General features: G+C 33.5%; 1 protein-coding gene across 2 annotated transcripts in view; it reads right to left on the bottom strand.

Moving 5' to 3' along the window:
• Positions 1-248: 248 nt before the first annotated feature.
• The window catches only part of LOC150110069 (copine-8-like), a 294,861-nt gene continuing 270,573 nt past the window's right edge, over positions 249-24,536 (bottom strand). For both annotated transcript variants that reach the window (XM_090391056.1, XM_090391066.1), the window contains exons 16-17: positions 17,918-17,991; positions 249-715 (exon numbers count right to left, since the gene is read on the bottom strand). In XM_090391056.1, coding sequence (XP_090247182.1) covers positions 560-715; positions 17,918-17,991 — 230 coding nt within the window. In that variant the 3' untranslated portion in view covers positions 249-559. The remainder of the gene's footprint in view (positions 716-17,917; positions 17,992-24,536) is intronic.

Genomic DNA, 24,536 nt, shown 5'->3' with positions numbered 1-24,536 from the left:
GAGTTTTAAATTCTCTATTGAAATATGAAGTATGGTGTGTTTGTGACATTGAAAAACACAAAAATAAAAGTGTCGGTGACATTATACCCTTAGAAAAACTTTTAAAATGAGTAACTGTAAGACGACAGTTAACAAATTCAACACACTTATTGAAGTACCAGTGGAGCTATTATTTCATATAACATAATAGCTGAAAGTTTGTTATCATAAATGTGAAAAAACACTATAAACTACATAAACTTGGCACAATATTACAATACAAAGATATAGCTTTAAAATGGATAAAAGAAAAACATGCGTGCTTGTTTGTTCATTGTGAGCTGATCTGAGTGGAATGACTAAAAATTTATAACACTCAAATTTCCAACAACAAATGTATATGGACATAATATATTCACAGAATATTATCACAGGATGCAACAGTTGAGTATAAACTTGGAAACATACAGCATGCACTGATGGTGTCTGAAAAGTTCCATATTATAAGAATTGAGAGGAAAAACGATAACTGCTCTCAATCACACTTTACATTTACATTCTAGTATAAAAGGCTGCATCATTATATTGGGGAGGAGAAGGAACTTTTAGGCTTTATGCTCCATTTTTTCATGAAACTAATAAGCTGTTCAGGGATTTCTGCTAAAACATGTTTGGCTAGTTGAGCTTGCCTTCTCTGCCAAGTTCCCTGAGATGATACTTGGTTGAATGGCACAAACTATAAGTGAGAAAATGAAAATTCAAAGTAATATTAAAACTATTGAAAATATTAAGCTTATGTGCATATAATTTTTTAAAATTTATTTTCCCTCCTGCAGTTGGGCTGTAAATATTAACACCAATTAGCAAAAAAAGGAAAACATCTAAATACACCCAAGAAAACTGTTCATTAAGTCGACCAAAGGATAAAATTATCAGTTTACTTACATAATAATGAAATAATATTAACTACAAAACTGGCTACTATCTGCCATCCATATAATACCTCCATCCTTCTGTCCTATATATAAAAAAGGCATGAAAATCAATAACAACAACAAAACAAAAGACAAAGACAGGAACATGGAAAACAACTGCTTTCTCAATAAGAATCAAATGATCCCTTGATTCATTCAATGATCATCTGATTTTCTATAAAATCAATAATGATCATAAGAAACAACAATTAGCATCTACTATGATGCAGACATTTATATGGAATATGAAAAGTCTCAATTAAAACACCAAAATAATAATAATACACAAGATACTATCAACACTAATTTTAAAATATAAATCTGATAAGTTATATTAAAAATAAACCATTTGATCAGAGCCTGGAGACCAACATCACAAGTGTTCTGAGGAAATTAAGAAAATGCACAAATGAAATCAATGGTTCAGCCATATCAAATATGAACTTGGTCATTAACATTTAAGACTGAATATGCAGAGCTACTTTAAGGTGATGTCATCAAATTCTGAACAAAATAGAAAGTCACAGATTAGAAAAATTAGTACAGTAAATCACATATCATTTGATTGCAACTGGTTACAGTGACAACCATTTGCAACAGAATCAGATAATGTGTGATTTAGTGTATTAGTCAGATTGGTTACCTAGTGGATAGTGTCCCTGCTTTCCACCCAACACATCATGAGTTCAAATCCTGCTATGGACATAGATGTGAATGTTTTTAGGTGGGAGAGGAATTTCATTACCTAGTGCAAGACCACCACCCTGCTTAGAAGATCTAAAGTGTCTTAAAAAGGTTTTGTGTGGTCTCCAGAGGAGCAGAGGTTTCCAGAGTAGACTCATAACCCACTGATGGTACTAATATATCAAAATTTTACATTTTGTGGAATTTACAATAAAAAATCAAACAAACAAACAAACAAAGATGGAAAAATCCATAGATGAAATCTTTGGATCTTTCCAAATTTTTCCAAATTTCTATGATAGTGCAGTATATGAAATATACTGCACTATCATAGTGTAAAAATAATCATATTAAAAATTCTGAATATTTTTACGTATTAATTATGCTTGTTAGTTTTGTTTTCATACACGCAGTGTCTGCACTTGTGATGTGCTCGCTATGAAAATGTTATATTAGAAGTAACATGTAAAGAAGTAAAAAAAAAAAAAATATTGATGTACTTACTAAACTGAATATTTGTGTTACTTATAAGAAAGTTTGTTGTGGTTTAAAAATGTTGAATTTTGTGTTTTGTGAAAGACTTTCTCTTAGCGCTGATGGATACAGCGAGTCAGCCATTTTATTGCAGTGCGTAGTTTCTGACTTTTGTGGAGTGCGCATGCTCCCGGAGAGGATTTGTTGCGATTGACAGCTGACAAGGAAAGCGTTGCGTATCCAAGTAACGGTTGTAAACAAGAGAGCGTTCGGAAGTTTTTAGAACACTGGCCGGTAAATATTTAAGTTGGAAGGAACTTGATTTTTTTGTGTGTGGCAGTCGGAAGAAATTTCATAGTGTATTCCGAAAAGGGAATAGTGGAAATAATAGGTTTCAAGGAGGAATAAGTAATGAATAAAAGGAAATCTTGAAACTGTAAGTTTTTTTTAAAGTGGAAAAGGTTAAGACTGTCATTTAGTATTGTGAATGAAAGAAGAACTTATTGCTTACATTCTAAAGTAAATGTTTTTCTTAGAGAAAATATTGATAAGGAAAATCTATAAGTATTAAGGATGCCTGAAAGTGTATGTTTAGAAAATATATTGATTAAGAAGATTTATAGGTATTAAGGATGCCTGATCTGATGAGTATTGCTACTAAAAGGAAACAAGATTTAGTCAAGAAGACTTTTGTGTGTGTTACATTGATTGATGAAAAGGATCCTGAAAATGAAGTACAAAGCTGTATAACTTCTGGAAAAGAGCCTTAACAGAAAGAGAAAAAGACTATGAACATTTTTTTTGTGATTGTGAAAGAAAAAGTGTTTAGTCTTAAGAGTAAGTTTATATTTTTAAATAAGGCCTTGGATCCATATAATCTGTAGTTATTGTTATGTATTATTGCTAGAAGTGTATATATATTGTTTTAGTTTTATTAAATGTGTTTATTTTGTACTTGGTTTTGAGTCAATGATTAGTTGGATTCTGAAAGAGAGAGTTAAAGTCATTGCACCAATTGGAGTGAACTTTTGTGCAATACAATAACATATAGGGACACTCGGAGTTAAAATAAAAATAATTGTTAGTAAAAGAGATTTATATAATAAATCACCTCATAAGTATATAGTATAATTATTAACAAAGGCACAGCTGGTAGACTAAATAGTTAATATACTATATATATATATATATAAAAGAAAGAGGGAATATATATATAAAGAAGAATAAAATTAACAATAGCATCTTGTAAATAAATGAAGAACATACTTCAAGAAATATTATAACAGGAACATTATAACAACATAAAAGAGATCAATTCTTCCATGGCATGATGTGCACATTATCATTTTAACTATGTCAATTCTAACAGAGAGTAATTTGTTTCTCTGATTAACTACATAGCCTGAAGATGCAGTGAATGAAATTTTAATGCACTAACATGCATTAAGAGAAGTCACTGTTTTGTGAAGACAAAACAGAATATTATACCATACTAGCATAACACATTTTATGGTTGAAGAATCAGAAACAAAAAACCCTATCACCTCCAACTTTTGGAATCCCATCCAAGGAAGGTTGTATTATGACTGCAGATTAGATAGTCTAGAAACCTTAACTCTTAGGCTTCTGTGATAGTTTTGAATTCATGTTAAAAAATACACTGCAATTAGAAACAGTTAACTTTATTATTGGTCGCCTCTCATCAAGCACCTTGTAAATCATACAATTTCCAGATTTCTTTACTTCGCAACATCTTTGATGTATTCTGCCATGTGAGTTTCACCAAAGTGATCTATTTTGTCCAATCTGGTAAATGCTATATGAGCAGAAGGTTTTGTTAACTCCCAGTTTTTTTTAAAGGAAACTATGGAAGCTTAAGTAAAAATACAGAGATTTTGCATAGAAAGATGAAAGCTACTTTTATTTTATGCTGCTTCAAAATTGTTGCTATTCTATCTGTCATGTCTTACAGTTAAAGTTATAGTTTCCTTTGTAGTTCTTCTGTTTGAAGCTTTTCTGCAGTTAGGTGTAATGCTTCAAAGTTTTTTTTTTTTAATTTTTATAACCATTTTATGTTAAGGTTATACTGAGGAGTTCTACACATACCAGCCACTGAATTAGAAACTTTTATTTAATACCATGTTGGACCTCCTTTAGCTCGAATTACAGTACATATAGAGTTTGGCACAGATTCCAAAAGATGTTGGATTGCATCTATGTCTACAACAACATACTAGGCATTCACCAGATAGGTCTTTAAATGGTTCAGATTTGATGGAAGAAGACTTTGCTCTTAGATCTGTTTTTCTAACTTGTCCGATACATTCTCAATGGGGTTCAGATCCAGGTTTTGTGGTGGCCAGGGAAGATTGCAAAAGTTATTGTCATGCTTGCTGAACCATTGCTGAACAATTCTTGCATGATGGAGAGTATCATCGTCATCTATGAAACAACCAACAACCATCATGTGATGTGGTGGATAAAAAGTTAACATTGCAGAATGAACTTGACTGGCAACAATGTTCAGATATTCTTTGGAGGACACTCAACCTTTAAGCAATATCAGGGGACCTGTTCCGTAGCAACAGAGCATGCCCACACACCATGATTCCACCGCCAGAACCTTGAGTTGTGTTTACAAGGCAAGCTGGGTTCATTGCTTCATGAGGCTCCTGCAGGTATAGAACAAGGTATACTGTAACCCATCTGATTGACTTTTTAACCATGCTTTCAGTGCCCAGTAATGGTGTTTCTGTTTCCAACACCACTGTCTTTCCACTAACTTTCCAGTTCTTTAGAGAAATCAGTGATTTCTGTATATTCATGCTACTGCCAATACCAATCCTCTTCAATTCCCTGTGCATAGTTAGTGAGATATGGGTTGGAAACAGCCTTCATTAAATGCTTCAGTCAATTTCTGCACATAGGAAGTTCTGTTTGTCCATACAAGCCTTCTCAGGCAACAGCAATCGTGTTCCTTACAGACTCTCTTAGGCTCACAGTTATGCCTCTTAGACAAGTAATGTGGGTTTATTTTTCTATTGATTAAACATCCATGATATCTCACCTTTTGAGAAACCAGTTACCTCTGCTATTTTTGTAATCATGGCTCCAGCCAGATGGGCACCCACAATAAGCCCTTTATCAAACTCTGAAAGATGTTTTTCCCCATTGTGATCAACACTGCTGATGATTACTGACCAGTAATATTCTTAAATTGTTGCCTAGAACACACACACACACACACACACACACACACAACCAAGTATTTTGCATATATGCTGTGTAAATGGTGTTTATGTATATCTCCATAAAGGTTTCTAATACATCATATAAAAGTTAAATCATTTGAATGTTGTAGTTAGTTAACTCTGATCTTAACATTTTAATTTGATGTATTTTTTTCTCCTAACAAAGCATCTCACATGGAATATAAAACCAATTAGCAGGGCTTTACAAATTATGCAAAAAATCTTTACACGGGAAAAAAAAATTACTCACCCAAGTACCCCCCTCCCTCTATTTTTAAAAGATATGTCCCAATAGTGGGTGGGACATATCATTTGCACAAAATGTGATTGTGAACCTTTTAGCAATACTGAAGTTGCATTTGAATTATTTGAGGAGAAGCAAGAATGCTGGAAAAAAAAAAAAGGAGCCTATTTTTGAAGAGCATTAGTTCCAAAATTCAGTAACTACGTTTTGAATATTACAGCTTCAGTTTTGACAACCCTGATCATTGAACATTCATATTCTTAAAAGCAAGCAAGTTAAAGTACAGAATCAATAATGCAGTAATGATACTGTGGCTTCTTAAGCAGATGACTAGAAACTGATGTTTCGAATATCTGATGCTAAGATAATATTGATATCTGATGCTAAGTAAATATTGCAGCAAATTATAATAAATATGAAATTATATTTGTTTTAATCCTATACCCAAGCATAAGAAAACAATTTTTGTATGTGAAGTATCTTAATGACCAGGCTACCTTGTACATTGAGGCTAATGACTTCACATTAATTTCCTTTGTATCCTATACTGCAAAACATACCTCTTTTCAGATGTGTATGAGAAGGGCCATCACTACCCAGACTTCGTTCAACTTTTACTGGGGTCGTAAAATTCGATGCAGTAAGAAATTTTTCTTCTCATTTTTGCCTCGACTTTTACAGAGGTCACGAATCTTGTACATAAGGTAGATATTGTATATTACACTGTAATTGTAATATTTGCATTAATGAAAACCCATGTAGCTTACTGACATGCAAATATATGCTGAAACTGTATATATATCAAGGGCATAGCCATAGAAATCAGCCTGGTATTTGATGTGGTTCCGATTGTTGGAAATAGCTTAGAAATTTGTTCATAAAAATGAGTGCTTTCAATTGTCTTTAAGCTTAGCCAAATGCAAGTCTCAAGGACAGTGCAATAAAAGGTGGCGAAGATCTAAGGCAGTCCCACTTTTAGTAAAATAAGATTTGTGAGTTCCATGGGAAATAGAAGTAAACAACAAGGTTGAAGGCCAAAATCTTTTTTGCACGGGAATGTTAGGGGGTCTCAACCCTTAGTCCAGGGATCCGAGTAGTAGTACAAGAAGGGATCAGAGAAAACCAGAAATGTGCATTCTCATGTTAAATTGTGAATGAAGAATTTTATGATTATTAATACTTCATTCATGATTTAACATGAATTGCATTTCCTGAGCTAAGTTTGCTCCTAAGTAAATTGTAATTTAAACACTTACTGTTTTTTGTTCATTGAAATAATATTTGTAATTTTTTTTAGTTATTTATCTTATATAAATTCTTTATATTAACTTGTAAATGTATCCTAAACGAACTGTAATATATGCATTTTATTTGTTGTTACTGAAAGTGAAAGTATTTCTAAGGGACTCTGCTAATGTGATTTGATTGGCTGCTGTTCAGAAAACTATGTTATTTTGAGATAGCGCATGCCTTAGCATTGGGAACTGTACAACGATCACGTAGGAATTTCGTTGTAAACTGAAAGAGCGGAGAAAAACAAGTTTGGGCAGGAAAGAGAGAGAGAGAGGATTTATGAGATATAGGAGGAAGGAACCAGAAGGAAATTGGAGAGTGTAGGAAGGTCGTGAGATGTGATCTAACCTGGGATCGTATGACGTAACAAAGATTTGGATACTTGTTCCAATTTTAATGAATCTTACTTCGAACTCATATTTATTTATATTATAGTTTCCTATCACCTTGTCAAGGAATTTACCCGAGTGAAAGAATAATAATATGATCGAGATTTACCGTAAGATAAGTTATTACGAGCAAGAAAATACATTTTCCAGTCTTAACAAATAAGTTATTGAACTCAAGGATACTATAAGTTTTGTGTTGCCTATAGTGGAATATTATCGAGTGCCTAGAAGTGTTGTAAGAGTTTTCCATAACGTGCAAGCTATGATGATCATACTGGTAAGAATATCTATTCTATAACTAACGTGTGATAGTGTTGCTTGTGTCCGGAGAATTTGGTCAAATTTCGTGTTGCTGGAGCCAGCTAGTCAAGCTTCAATGAGTAATATTATAAAACATTTTCCTTGTGAAACTAATGTGAGAAACTTCATTGAAGAATTAGTTCGCATTTGAACGTGTTATTTCACAGTGTATATGTAAATGCAAGACTGAGCCTTTTAAGAACTATTTTAATCCTCTGATAGATATTGATGATGCCAGCTAAGTGTTTGATAAAATTGAAGTTTGTGATTATTCTAAGAGATTAAAAAGAATCACTTTTTAGGTGTTTTGCTGAATATTGTTGTTGTTTAAGGTGAAACTAAGTTGAAATCCTAACGGATGAGAATTGTGAAGGCCTTATATATATGTTCTAGCAGTAAATGATGCACTTAGCTGAGTAGAATCTAAATACTTTATAGAATGCTTAAAATATTTTCTAATCGTGTTGATCTTAATAGAGTTCTTGTTTCTTATGTAAAAAAAAATAATTTTGTGAGAGAATTAAATATCTTGTTTAACTTGATTCCTGTGCTTGCCTAATTTCAGTTTTATTGCACCACTCATTAAAAATACGAATCTTGCAGGAAACCCTATGTATGAATAAGAAAATTTCGGCCTGTAGTAAGTTCACATTGCTGTTGAGCTATTTGATGCTTGATTCCTTCACAATAATTGTGTGATTTCAAACATAGAGTGGTGCAGTATAATAAAAATTTTCTTTATGTTTGAATGTGGGGTCAACCAACAACTAGCAAATATAAGGTTGGATGAAAGATGAAACCAACACTCCTCTCGTCGTATCTTGATTCATCATTGTGGATGTCAGTCCATTAGATGTCCGGAGAACGTGGCCATCCTGAGGTATTGAAGAAGGAAAGAGGTCAGACCAACATGCCTTGCAAATGAAATAACCTGCATCTAACGTCTTCGCCTGACCTGAATGCATCGGTATGAATATGCCATGAGCTGTGGGAGTCCTCTACAGTGTGACGGCAGTGAAGAAAGGAGCCCCCATACGGATGTTGAAGCAGTGGACAGTGCTTCAACAGTCAGCGTCAGCGACTGACACTGACAGCAGTCAGCGGAACCAACAAAGAGAATAAAGAGACAGTATAGATGAGTGTTTCAAAGAAGACCTGTGAGTTCAATTGATGTGTTTGTTTTTTACAATTCGGAAGATAGACTGAAAGTCCACGGGACACTCACAAAATATAGTGTAATTCACTGGACAGTGAATTACACTATATAGGTCCAGAGGTCTTCATAGGTCCAGAAACGTCACATTTCTAAGATACTGCCTTTTGTAGATGTTTTCAGGTGGCTTAGTGTGAGACCACCTTTGCCCCAGTTTATTGAAAGTCTGAAGTGGCTCAAAAAAGTTTTGCATTTAGCTCTAAAGCAGAGTTAATTGATTCTGAAAAAAAAAAATAATAAAAAAACATTTAAGTTAGTCATGATTTTATTGGATTAATCCCGATGAGATTATAAAAAGACTAAAAGGAAAGAGGGGAAAAACTAAAGGTCATACCTGGAAGTTATGTAATAGTGTAGTGAAGAGGGGTGTGAGGAGTAGATTTTTAACACTGAGAACTGTCAGTGAATGGAACACGTTATCAGTATGTGTTGTTAATGCAATGAGTGTTAAAGATTTTAAGATTTGATATGATAAATATGTTGTCAGTTGAATGAACTTCCCACAATGAGTCTGCTGAGTCCATGGAGAGTTTAATAATAATAATAATAATAAATACAATTAAAAAATAACAAACATTCCTAGCCCACCAACAGTAATGATCTACTACAGGTTTACAACCTTTCATATGTGTGTGTGTGTGTGTACATAGGAGCCACAAAGCCTTTTCTAGGCTAACTCTCATGTTGTACTTTGCAGTACTCATTGAAGCTTTGAGATTTCCAATGTGTGTGTGTGCTGGTCTTTTTTTATCTACAGTATTTCTTTGTATTCTTCCCATACTCCCATCTCTTTCGTGCACCTATTGCCATCTAGCATTCTAACACCTCCATTCTTGTTTGTATTCTGCTCAGCATGTCAACACCTGCCATGCCATCTATTTTGCTTCCACATTTGAATTTCTGCTCACATCCAAATTTTCATGCTTCTCAATCTACCTAATTATTACACATTTCTGGAAAATTCCAGCACCAACATAAAAAAAAAAGCAGATTTTTTTTTACACAACAAAATATGTTAAACATCATGCATGTTTAGCATATTTTGTTCCGCGGTTTCAGGTATCAGCGGAAGAAGATGGAACCAAACCCCGTGGATACGGGGAACCAACTGTATATGAGATCATATATTTACTCTTAAGAACATATACAAGTCTATACAGTTTAAATACATGTCCATACAGTTTAAGAATATGTGAACAATATACAGTTTGCTACTTAATACTGGAAGTAACCAGCAACAGCTTTTACTTCGTTGTAACTATTTTCAATTTAGGCTTGAAAATAAATGATAATTTAATTCTTTATCTTAAATATTATTATTATTATTAGTCAACTCCAGGGAGTCCAAAGACTCATCGAGGGAGGGCATCTACTCTACAGCTCTGCTTCCATCACTCACAATCCACCAACTGGCCACAACTACACCAACGGTATCTATCGCCGACCTCCACCACCACTGTTATTTCCACAGACGTCCATGCCCATGGCAGGATTCGAACCTGCAGCCTCTTGACTGGAGAGCGGATACGCTAACCACTCGGTCAGCCAGGCATCGTATTATCTTTCTAATGGATCCTAAAGTTTTTCAGTTAAGAAAAAAGTTACTCTTAGATGATATTCAACCAGAAAAATGCTCAAATACAGAGGTATAAAAGTTCTGCAATTGATTGGAGTAGAGCTCTTAGTTCCTATCTATGAAAAGGGGAATAAAAGTGAGAAAGAGGGAAAAATGTGAGAATTATAGAGACATTTCTCTAAGTATTCCAGATAAGATTTACATATGAATACTTAGAGAGGTTAAAAAAAATTGCAGAAGGGGAAACTTAAAAGAGAAAAGCAAGCTGGATTCAGGACAAATAAAGGTTGTCAAGATGAATTTTCACTATGTAACAATTAGTTGCACAATGAAATCAAAGGAATATGACTTCTTTGGAATATATCATGACAAGGATCTATACTTAAGTTTTTGTAGATTTCAAAAAGGCATATGACTAAAGTACACAGAGAAAAGCTTTCAAAACACTACAATTATGTGGAGTAAATGGAACATTGTACAGAGCAATACATAGCCTATTATTTAAGTTGTAAGTCTGTGGATGGAATTGAAGGAGGTAGAAGAAGTTGGGTTGATGTAAAATCAGTATACACCATCTCTACCCACTCGTATTCATCATTTATATGGAACATATTATGAAAGAAAGTTGGCATTAACCTGATATTACAATCAGAAATATCAAGCTCAGTGCAAGTCTCCAGGACCATCTAACTAAATTGAATGTCAGCTGTAAGAAATTTGGCAGGAAAATCAACAATAAAAAAGACAAAACTGTTAAAATAAGCAAGAACACAGAAAACTTCAACTGCATTCTGAATGGAGAACCAAAAAACAAGTAAAATATTTCATTGGAATAAGAATTTAAATATGGAATAGGAGCAGAATTAGCCAAACACTAAACTAACAGTATAAAAAACAGTGTTCAAACTAGTTTTAAGTTATGATATGAGAGTTGGGTTGAAATAAAGCACTTGTTCAAAGACCACAGATAGTTCTGAGAAAAATTAGGGAACAATGGTAGAATCATATTAAAAATGAAGATATCAGGAAGGAACTTGACAATATTAACATTCAAGAACATGTGAGAAGAGCTAAACTAAGGTGATATAGTCACTTAAGCAGAATGGGAGAAAAAAAAAGTTAGCAAAACAGGTGTTTGATGCTAAACTAGCAGGAAAAAGACTCAGAGGAAGACCAAGATCTAGGTGCATTGATTCAATCAGAAATACTTTAGAAGACCAAAATATTAGATGTGACAATAATTAGAGTACTGAAAAGCAACAGACTACTTGGGAGGAAAATTGTTCGTAGAGATTAGTATTAATGTAAACTCCGTGTACTTCATAGTAGCCATAATTAAACATTCACACATGTGTTACAGTAAAAAATATTTATTTACAAATATTTCAATCTTACATATTATAAGATATTATGATATCTTATGATACATAAAACAAATCATTTGTAAAATAAATATTTTTTTTACTGTGGCACATGTGTGAATGTTTAATTAAGGAAATTGATGATTAAAGTCATAGTAACCTATACATCCCTTGAGGGTATATATATCAGGAAATTGATGAAGAAAAACTTACTTTAACTGGAAGATGACACACACAAACACATGCACACACGCGAAAGGTCACAAGACATATCAGTGCTGTGTGTAGACAAAGTAAGAAGAAAAGAGGAATCTGTTTGTTTTTTAATTTCATTTTTTGAACAACTGAAGTTGTATTCTTTGTGGAAAGCTGAATGGGAGAGAGAGAGTGTTTTCCAAAAAAGAGAAGTAGACAGAATCTGTAAATGAATGTTGATTAGCAATAGCTATTATTCTTAAAATTTTGGAGGAAAGTAGAGGAATAATAGTGGCCAAATCAGCAGAGCACTGTTTGTGAAAGTTCTGTAGTACAGGCATAAGGCAGAAACTGAACATCTATGGTAGAGGGATTAAAGTGGATCTCTGACAGAGAGAGAGAGAGAGGCATCATTAATTTACAAGACTGTCCTCTTCTGGACAGCATCACACCATCTCACAGAAGAGTTTGGTGCACCATCTCAAATATATCTGCAATATTTCATGGTTGGGTGGATTTCAGATTTGTGTAGAGTTAGCAGCTATAAGGTTGTGAAATAATATCATGTGTGGACACTGAGTTTTTAATAGCTGTAGAAACTATGGATGAAAGAGAGAGATCAGAAAGAACTAAGTTTTGGTGCCATTGAAGTTCACAAGGTTGTCATTGTCTCACTGAAATATAGTTAAGGGATATTCATAGAGACTCCCATCATCCTACTAACCAGAAGTCTGGCATTATTAAAATCCTTGTCAATCAAGCTTGTGTTATTTATTCTGGTAAGGATAAATACTAACATACTGTTAAATTGTGAATGAAGAATTTTATGATTATTAATACTTCATTCATGATTTAACATGAATTGCATTTCCTGAGCTAAGTTTGCTCCTAAGTAAATTGTAATTTAAACACTTACTGTTTTTTGTTCATTGAAATAATATTTGTAATTTTTTTTAGTTATTTATCTTATATAAATTCTTTATATTAACTTGTAAATGTATCCTAAACGAACTGTAATATATGCATTTTATTTGTTGTTACTGAAAGTGAAAGTATTTCTAAGGGACTCTGCTAATGTGATTTGATTGGCTGCTGTTCAGAAAACTATGTTATTTTGAGATAGCGCATGCCTTAGCATTGGGAACTGTACAACGATCACGTAGGAATTTCGTTGTAAACTGAAAGAGCGGAGAAAAACAAGTTTGGGCAGGAAAGAGAGAGAGAGAGAGGATTTTATGAGATATAGGAGGAAGGAACCAGAAGGAAATTGGAGAGTGTAGGAAGGTCGTGAGATGTGATCTAACCTGGGATCGTATGACGTAACAAAGATTTGGATACTTGTTCCAATTTTAATGAATCTTACTTCGAACTCATATTTATTTATATTATAGTTTCTTATCACCTTGTCAAGGAATTTACCCGAGTGAAAGAATAATAATATGATCGAGATTTACCATAAGATAAGTTATTACGAGCAAGAAAATACATTTTCCAGTCTTAACAAATAAGTTATTGAACTCAAGGATACTATAAGTTTTGTGTTGCCTATAGTGGAATATTATTGAGTGCCTAGAAGTGTTGTAAGAGTTTTCCATAATGTGCAAGCTATGATGATCATACTGGTAAGAATATCTATTCTATAACTAACATGTGATAGTGTTGCTTGTGTCCAGAGAACTTGGTCAAATTTCGTGTTGCTGGAGCCAGCTAGTCAAGCCTCAATGAGTAATATTATAAAACATTTTCCTTGTGAAACTAATGTGAGAAACTTCATCGAAGAATTAGTTCATGTTTGAATGTGTTATCTCACAATGTGTATATAAATGCAAGACTGGGCTTTTAAGAAATATATTAATCCTCTGATAGATATTGATGATGCCAGCTAAGTGTTTGATAAAATTGAAGTTTGTGATTATTCTATGAGACTAAAAAGAATCACTTTTTAAGTGTTTTGCTGAATATTGTTGTAGTTTAAGGTGAAACTAAGTTGAAATCCTAACGGATAAGAATTGTGAAAGCCTTATATATATATTCTAGCAGTAAATGATGCACTCAGCTGAGTAGAATCTAAATACTTTATTGAATGCTTAAATTATTTTCTAATTGTATTGATCTTAATATAGTTCTTGTTTCTTATGTAAAAATAATTTTGTGAGAGAATTAAATATCTTGTTTAACTTGATTCTTGTGCTTGCCTAATTTCAGTTTCATTGCACTGCTCATTAAAATACGAATCTTGCGGGAACCCTATGTATAAGTAAGAAAATTTCGACCTATAGTAAGTTCACGTTGCTGTTGTGCTATTTGATGTTTGATTCCTTCACAATAATTGTGTGATTTCAAACATTGAGTGGTGCAGTATAATAAAAAGTTTCTTTGTTTGAATGTGGGGTCAACCAACAACTAGCAAATATAAAGTTGGATGAAAGTCAAAACAATACGAATATTATCATATACAAACCATTGTTTAAATAGATATATCTGCTATTAATGGAAATATTAAATTAATTATTTACTTAAACAATTTACCTCCAAATTAATCTGTTATCTGTCAAGACTCCAACATTATCAGATCTTATACTTCTATCTTATAAGGCACTTTTTACTGTTTCAATTCACCTACATCTTGATCTTCCTCTGAGTATTTTCCCTGCCAACCTGACAAGAACTCATGTTTTGATAAATATTTCCTATCCCATTTCTGTTTAATGACCAAATCTGAGATTAGCTTTGCTAACACATTCCTGAATTCTAACAATGGCAAGTTCTTTCCTAATATCCTCATTTTTAATATAACACTACCATTGATGCCATCTGTTCACTCCACTCATCTTTCTCATATCTGTGGAAAAAATTTCTCCAGTTTTTGCCAACTTGTACTGGATCTAACAACATCATCTGCATAAAGAGCTAAGATTAACATAGCTGGCCAAGATCAAGTGTTTTATTTCTAACCCAGCTATCACATAAATAAGTAAAAATTGGTTTGCACACTGTTGTGTATAGAGATAGATAAGTATTTACCTCTTTCACTGCATATATTTATTCAGTTGACTTCCTACCTGTTTTACTTGATTCTGTTCTCTATTTCCATATTTAATTTGATCTTCACTAAAAATTGTGTCTAAATAGTTTAGGCATGTTTTACTTGTTTTATAGGTTCACTATTCAGGATACAATTGATGTTTCAATGTTTCTGCCTGTTTGTATTGTCTTTGTATTACTGATGTTCATACCAAATGTATTGCAACTGTTATTCAATTTAGTAAGGGAATCTTACAGAGTTGTATTGGATTTAATAACATAGATACAAAATTAATAACGGAAAATTCACGCACAAAGATTATTTAATAGTATAATTTTCTATTAAATAATCTTTGTACATGACAATAACTGACAATTCCAAAAAGTAGCTGGTGTAAGATAACTAAAAAGGTCAATAAATTTCCTAACAAAAAAAAAAATTATGTATACAATAAAAAGTTATTGTTTAATTTGAGCTTAAAATGTACTGAAGATGCCTGTGACACACAGGCAAAAATTATACTATTAAATAATCTTCGTACGTGAGTTTTCAGCTGTTATTAATTTTATATCTATATGTCTACTCATGGTATACCTTTATGAAAACTGATTTAATAACATATTCTGCATAAAGAGCTAAAATTAACATAGCCAATTTTGATATCAGATTTCCTAACATTTTCTTTCATAATGTGATCCATATAGATAATAAATATCAATGTAGATAATGTGCACCCTTGTCACATACCTGATTTAACATCAAACCATCTTCCTATACTCCTTCAATTCTAACTGCTGTAAGTCAGCAGTTAGAATTTAAGCTTAAACAGAGACTATGTATTGCTTGATATAATGTCCCATTGACACCATATAATTGACTTACAGCAGTTAGAATTGAAGCTTAAACAGAGACTATGTATTGCTTGACATAATGTCCCATTGACACCATATAATTGTAGTGTTTGAAGAGCATTCCTCTTTGCACCTTGTCATATGCCTTTTTCAGATCTACAAAACCTAAATACAAATTCTTGATATATTCCCAAGATTTCTCAACTATTTGTCTTAAAGTGAAAATCTGACCCAGTAAACCTCTATTTCACTTGAATCCAGCTTGTTCTTCACCAAGCTTCCCTTCAACAATTTTTCTTGGCTGTTTCTCAAGTACACTTGCAAAAATCTTATCAAGCACACTCAGTAGGGAAATACCTCTAATTCTCACCATTCAGTTTTATTTACCTTTTTATAGATGGGTAGTTGAGAGTTCTACTTCAATCATCTAGAATTCAACCCTCTGAACATGCCTTCTGAATTATATATTGTAAAATTTTTATACCTCCACATCTAAGCATTTCTGGTCAAATTTCATCTATGCCAGCTGCCTTTCCACATTTCAGATTTTTGATTATGGTTAGTTGAAAGATGGTCTACTTGAAAGATATTCTAGATGTCTAGAGTAATTACTTTGAAAGATTGCTAAATGAAACAAGCAGTATCAGCATGATGGGATTTTTCTACCACCATGCTGATACTGCTTGTTTCATTTAGCAATCTTTCAAAGTAATTACTCTAGACATCTAGAATATCTTTATCTTCAGTTTTCATGTACCATTATCATCTTGGATTTCTTTTACAGTACTCTTTCCTCCATTTCTAAGCTTTTTCAATAGCCTCCAAAATATTTTGCCACCTTCTTGATATTTATTTTCTATGTTCTTACCAGTCTTCCCATGATTTTTGTTTAACAAGTTTTACAAAGTGCTTCACTTTCTTACAATTTTCTCTGTATTCTCTAAGAGCACAAGCTGACTTACTTGCCAGGAACTTACTTCAATATGCTTCCTTCTTTTCCTTGACTGCCTCTTTAACTTCCTGAATCCACCACGCAGTTCTGATTTCTCTCTCTTTGCAGATAACTTCACCACATGCCTTGCCAGCTGAATCAAGCAATGTTTTCAAACTCCTGCATTTTTTCTTGAATGATGTTTGCATATTTGAGTCTACAGTTCATCTCTGAAAGCTGCTCAATTTTGGTTTGTTTTAAAACTTTCTCACACACTCTCCTTGTGAATATGAAATTCAATTTTATCCTACTCAAAACTAAATAGTGATCACTTTCTATTTCAAATCCTCTTTATACTCTAATATCCTAAACCAGTGGGAAAACTACTATCAACTATAACATAGTCAACGAGCATTACTTATTTCTTGCATCTTCTCTCCATGTGAATTTCTGCACTTTTTAATGTTGGAACATGGTGTTAGTAATAACTAACACCATGTCCTGAACAGAAATCGAGCAACCACTTACATTATTATTAGCTTCGCTAATTTCTCCAAATTTTTATTATTATTATTATTAACAGAGACCTCCAAGGAGTTAGGGACTCATTGAGGGAGGCCACATACTACATGCACCAGCTATCATACTTGTTCTTGAATTCATTCACACTGCTTGAACACACACAACATCCAATGGCAATCCTTTCCAATCATGTATCACTCTGAGAGAAAAAAATCTAGATCTCATCCCTTTTTTTGGTGGCATTAATTTTCAGCTTCCAAGGATGTCCTCTTGTCCTTTCCCCACCCTCCATAAAATGAAAAATTCCATCAACCGAAATCCTATATGACCCTTTCAGAAGTACAGATCATGACTCAAGGTGGATTCCTAGAGTGATGTTTCAAAGTCTGATTTTATTTTATTTTATTTTTATGGGATACTCTGAATTCTGCATGCCCCAAAAATCTGTATGCATGCTACTTTGGGCAATCATGTAATGAGTTTGCCACACACATGATCTATACAGTTCCTACACCTTTTGAATCACCTTGCTCAGTATGAGTCAACTACAATACATAGAAATTTAAATATAACAGAAAGAAAATAATCATTCTAATCATTATTTGTAATGATTAATATAAAAAAAATTAACATAAAAAAAAAATTCTCCCCTTACCTGCACAATATCCCGTTCAGCATATATTCCATTTGCACTAATTCTTACATTATCACCATCTAATTCTTCCATAGCTATTTTATAAGAAAGAAATGTAATTTTAAAATAACAAGCTTTTACATACTTTTAATTAACACATTCAAGCTAAAACAAACTAAATCAGTCAGAAATCCCTAACAATAATTAAGAGTAAGTAATTTAGTTGACCGGCTTGTAGTTGTTATAAATTACATGTGAATCATTTAACTAATGCAAAATTTTCTCTTTGCTTATTATTGCATATACAAAAAACTTATTCTTCACATACCGATAAGTGTAACTGAGGCATGAATTACAGAGGAATTTTTTTGTTCTCCTCAAGATACTCTGACGCATGAAAAAATGATCAACATTTGTTTAAGCAAACATCAATAAAGGAAACTTCCAAAAGACTGAAACAGAGAAGTTGTCTATTATTATTATTATTACATGATACCTCCAGGGAGTCCAAAGACTCATCAAGGAAGGGCACCTGCTCTACAACTCTGTCTCCACCACCCAATCCACCAGCTGACCCGCCAATGCCACCTACCCCTGACCACTAGTATTTCCACAGAAAATCACAAACATCCATGCCCATGGCGGGATTCAAACCCACAGCCTTTTCGCTGGCGAGCAGATAAGCTAACCACTCGGACACCCAGGCCAGCCCGGTTGGCGCATCCGCTCTCCAGCCAAAACACTGCGGGTTCGAATCCTGCCATGGGTATGGATGTTTGTCTGTCTTTAGACTCCCTGGAGGTGTTATGTATGTAATAATCTTATCCTCTCCCCACTACTACTACTACTTAATTCTCAAACTACAACACTAATACCATCAATGCCATCTATCGCCCATCATCACCAACAACAACTGATTTGTCTGTACGCAGGATGAAAAATCCAAGCTTCCGGGAAGAAAAAACCCTGCTACCACCATATGAGTCGGCTAACTCTCCTTCAACTGAAAAAACTCATATAAGGATTCCCCTCATCATGAAGAAAATCGAACCCAGGTCTTTTCCAATTGAAGGGTGCAATGTTCTACTATTCTTCCAATTGAACTATGGTGGCTAAAAATTATCTGAACTGATAATTGATTACATACAATGGACTAACCAGATAATAAGAGTTATCTTAGTATAAAGAATGTCGTGGATCAATTAATTTTATACTACACTGCTACTAAATATAATACAATAATTGGTAAAGTTTTTCTGCTTGGTTACAAAGTAAATTCTGAGAGACAAATTATATTCTTGCTTCAATCCTTTACCCAAGGAAAAAACAGGGCCGTATCACACTGCCATCTGATGAATTTCATAGCTGGGGCTATGCACTCTGGTAAGAGATGTTCAAGGACTCATCATGGGAGTCCTTGTGGGCATCCACCACACCCACACTTATCCATCTGCTCAGTAGAGAGTGTAGCATGATTTGTCATTCCATAACACAGCTTTTCAAGTTTCCACGTCCCACTGTACCACTGAAGATAATGCTGCATGTTGGTTTGGGTAATGTAGGGCTTGCATATTGCAGTCCTACCATGGAAACCCATATTGTGAGCCTTGGTTGTGAATGTTGTTGTGCAGATTCATGCTCCAATTGATACCTTGAACTCCACATTCAACGTGGCAGCTCACAAATGGCAGTTTCTGTATATTATCTTTGTAGCACCACATGGTTGTGTTCAGTGAGTGTGGTGGATCATCCGCTGCAGGTAGCACTTACAGTTGACTCCCTGCACTTCCATCTCAGTGTGGTATCACTGACTGTTGACCTGGAATGGCCCAATTTGTCAATATTTGCCAAACAGATTGGCCTGCAACATATCATCCTATCACAATGCTTCTTTCAAACTCCGTTAATTCCCTTCTCGTAGCCATTTCACCTGGACACGGTTGCACTGACTTGGGAGCATCATATTCCTTCACTTTATACTGGCTACAAGCACATGACTAGTTACATGGCAAAATGCAACTTGCCCATGGAGGTGTCCATTGACTTCGTTCCAAGCAACATATAAGTAGCTTTCTCATGATGATGATACTTTGGATGAAAGTTTTGTTTGTATTATAATTTACATAACATCATTAAACTCATCACTAAAACTTTCCATTAAGGTTATTAATTAAAATTTAACAAAAAAGAAACATGTTCTTTAGGTATACGGTAAAAGTTGTAAATGTTTGCTGTAAAGTAAATATATTCCATTTTGTTTTAATCCTTATCTGGTAAGCATACCAAATGTTATCTGATGCTATTGTAAATTTATCTCTGAATATATTGTTATGTCTTAGTTATAGAATTATAAGTTATCAGAATAAAACAAAAAATGCTAAAAAGAAGAAGGGAGTTTTTGGATATAAGTTAAAGTGCAGAATTCAATATGTATTCAATCCTTTCTTTTAGAGTTACACGGTGATCAGCAACATTTTAAAAATGTATGGAATTTACAACCGTGTTAAAAACTTTTTTATTATCCCGACGTTTCGATCTTCACATCAAGATCATCATCTGGAGCATACATCAATATACAAGACAAGCTGAGTTACATTATTAACTGTAAGCTAAAGAAACAATGATTTGATCACATGTTATTCTACTGGCATGACCTCTAGTTAAAAAAAAAAATATATATATAAATTACATCAAGCTAAATTCTATTTACGATGACAGAAATCAACATTCTTTCAGAAACAATGATGTCCTATTTTTAGTATTACAATTCTTATTTTTGCTTTTAAGATACTGGATTTTCTACAGTCCTGTTTACAGTTGTTCTTAGTGAGGAACGTTCCGTGGGTCGAATATATACCTTCCATATGTTTGGGATTTTTAGACCATCATTCTTGTTCAGATTGGGTTGGTTGATGATAATCTCACATGCTTCCTTAAATTTCTGTTCATACCATGTTTTAGTGCGATGTAGACAGCTAGTGCTTTTCTAGTCAATTCTGTGTAAGGTATTCAAGGCATGATCAGAAGGGCCAGCTTCACCATAATTATTATATTTAATGTGTCGTTTATGTTCCTTTTATCTGATAGGAATTGTGCATCCTGTTTCTCCTATATATATGTTGCAAGTACAATAAATCCGGTATACTCCAAGGTGGGCTGGGGGGGTCTTTGGATGAGTTGAGTAAGCTTTTTAATTTTGCAGGAGGTTTAAAGGTGGCTTTGAGGTTGTATTTTTGTAGTAGTCCATTTATTTTGTCTGATGTTTCTTTAATGTAGGGAATGGATATAGTTTTACTGTAGTCTGATTTGTCTTTGTTTTTTTACTGAGGTTTTGTAGAGAATTTTGTTAATAGTGTTTTGGCTGTATCCGTTTTTTTGTAAAGTATTAATACAACTGTAAACAGGACTGTAGAAAATCCAGTATCTTAAAAGCAAAAATAAGAATTGTAATACTAAAAATAGAACATCATTGTTTCTGAAAGAAAACCATCTGAAAGAATGTTTATTTCTGTTATCGTAAATAGAATTTAGCTTCACGTAATTTATAATTTTTTTTTTTCCACTAGAGGTCATGCCAGTAAAATAACATGTGATCAAATCATTGTTTCTTTAGCTTACAGTTAATAATGTAACTCAACTTGTCTTGTATATTGATGTATGCTCCAGATGATGATCTTGATGTGAAGATCAAAGTGTTGGTATATAAAAAAAGTTTAACACGGTTTTAAATTCCATAAATTTTTAAAATGAACAATATACATTCAACTTTCACTGTTGACTGAGACTAAAACAGATAAACATTTGCCATTACAAAAGAACTTAATTATCTGAGATTTAATATGTCTGGTTCATTTATACTGAAGGAAAATTTGATATTTAGATTTAAAATGTAATTATATATAATTATTTTTTTAAGGAAAATACTGACCATTTTTGTTATCTTATGCTATCTACTAAGGTGCCACTTTTTAGAATTTCCTGTTATTGTTTAATGCCATTTCATTTTTGTGCTGAAGATGACTGTGAAACACAGGTAAAAATTTTACTAATAAATATAAAGTTTTTTCATGTGAGATTTTTCATCTTTTGTAGTTTATTCTTAAACTCCATCAAATGAATACCACAACCAAGGAAGAAATTTAAAAAGTTTCTGAATGTTTCTTTTACTCATCAGTGGATATACAGATTTCTGCAAATTACTGAAGTACTGTCATTTCTGTAACAACATAATGAAGACTACTGATCTTTTGCATGAAATTCAAGAAATGCTACAAGTTAATTCAAACTTTCAAAAAACGTTTATCAGGGGTTAAAAAGCAATTTTTTATGGGAGCCTGCTCTTTTGATAAGATATATTCTCAGCAAAACTCACATACATGTTATAAAAAACTTAAAAGCTGTGCTTACCAGCTGAGTACACATATAGCATCTGTGTTTATGCAGATAAAGTTAACAAAGTGAATAGTATAAACAACATTCCATCACTGTGAAAGTTCCTGATAGTTTTGACGGATATAGAGTAAATCGTATATGCAGATATTTTTTTCATGAGTTTGCTATTGGCTGTAGAGAGTCTCTCATAAAAATTATTTCTCTGTGGAACAGATCTCATCTTCCAACAGAAGAAAAAAGCTTTTCCTCTGTGGAGTAGTGAAAATACCTTTTCACTATTCTACTTATCTATGCCAGGGATTGATTAACTCAAAAACCAGCCAAGGAAAGGTGCTTCCTCTAACTGATGACTAGAATCAAACCTATAATGGTTTTTCTTGGGGCAGCCTATCCTAGCATTATAGATGAAAGCACTTCCTCACGCACCAGGAAATATAAATTAAGAAATGAATACAAATGTCATGCATAACAAATTGCAGAAGTTGATTCTCAACATTAATACTGTAAAAGAATTAGAGATGATAAATATGACAAGAAACTGAAGATACAGATATTCTAGATGTCTGGAGTAATTACTTTGAAAGACTGCTATATGAAACAAGCAGCACCAACATGATGGTAGCATAACCCCCAACAGAAATGCAGTCAGGAATACATATCCATACTTGAAGTAGAAAAAAGCAATCAAAAACCTGAGATGTGGAAAGAGCAGCTGGAGTAGGTGAAATTCAGCCAGAAATACTCAGATATGGAGGTAAAAAAGTTTTATAGTTGCTGCATTATATAATTCAATAATTCATTAAAGGAATGGTCTGAGGGTCGAATTTCAGAGGATTGGAGCAAAGCTCTCATAGTACCCATCTATAAAAATGGAAACAGAACTGAATGTGAGAATTACAGAGTAATTTTCCCTACTGAGTGTTCCTGGGAAGATTTATGCAAGTATATTTGAGAAACAGCTAAGAAAAATTGTGGAAGGGAAGCTTGGTGAAACAAACTGGATTCAGGCCAAATAGTGTCAGAATTAGATTTTCACTTTAAGACAAATAGTTGAGAAATCTTGGGAATATAAAACATGGATTTGTATTTAAGTTTTGTTGATGTGGAAGTCATATGACAAGGTGCCAAGAGAAAATCTCTTCAAAATGCTACAGTTATATGATGTAAATAAAACATTATATCAAGCAATACATAATCTCTATTTAAGCTGTAAGTCAGCAGTTAGAATTGAAGGAGATGAAGGAAGATGAAGTAAAACCATGTTAAACTACTGAATAAATCCAGCACAAGTCTGCAAGATTCTCCAACTAAATTGAAGAAACAGCTGTAATAAATTTGGTATGAAAGTCCACAATAAAAAGACAAAGACAATGAAAATAGGCACAAATACTGAAAACATCAACTGTATCCTGAATGGTGAACCTATAGAACTAGTAAAACATGTTCAGCTTTTGTGCACAATTTTTAGTGAAGATTGCAAATTAAATATGGAAATGGAAAACAAAATTAGCAAAGTGTTCAAACCAATTTTAAGTTATGGATCTGAGAGCTGGGTTAGAAATAAAACATTTTATCAAAGACTGGAGACCATACAAATGAGAGTTCTGAGAATGATTAGTGGAGCGAACAGATGGCATCAATGGCAGTATCACATCAAAAATGAGGATATTAGGAAAGAACTCGCCATTGTTAGTATTCAGGAATGTGTTAAAAGTTTATTTTTTACTTGGTTAGACTATAATAAATTTAGTTTAATCCTTTATCCAAGTGTGAGCAAACCAAGGTTTGACCCTGAAAATATCTTCAGGACTGGGATAAGGTAGTAACAACACCGGGCAACTCGTAGCAAAGGTGGACCAAGCTAACATCACTCCTATCTCAGTATCTCCCATAATGCAAAACACATCTCCTTGCGTATATGTATAATGTGAAGCATTAAGGGAAGTGCCACTACCCAGACTAGTTTCGACTTTATTGAGGTCTCTTCAGTGGGGAGCCAGGCCCAGAGGTGGAGATACCTGGCAGAAGTGGCAGGTCATCTTTACCTATAGGATTGCCATTGCTTCTGTCCTGATCTTACCCAGTCCTGAAGATATTTTCAGGCGCAAACCTTGGTTTGCTCACACTTGGATAAAGGATTAAACTAAGTTTATTACTGGAATGTGTTAGTAGAGCAAATTCAGGTGATATGGTCACTTAAATAGAATAGAAGAGGAAAGATTAGCAAAACAAGTGTTCTTTGCCATGT

The sequence above is a fragment of the Typopeltis vanoorti genome, chromosome 1 (genome assembly GCF_054136105.1).
Source record: "Typopeltis vanoorti isolate ZY-2024b chromosome 1, IOZ_Tvanoo_1.0, whole genome shotgun sequence".
Classification (NCBI taxonomy): Eukaryota; Metazoa; Arthropoda; class Arachnida; order Uropygi; family Thelyphonidae; genus Typopeltis; species Typopeltis vanoorti.
Note: the sequence above shows the minus strand (reverse complement) of the source record. Positions and strands in the feature narration are given on the sequence as shown.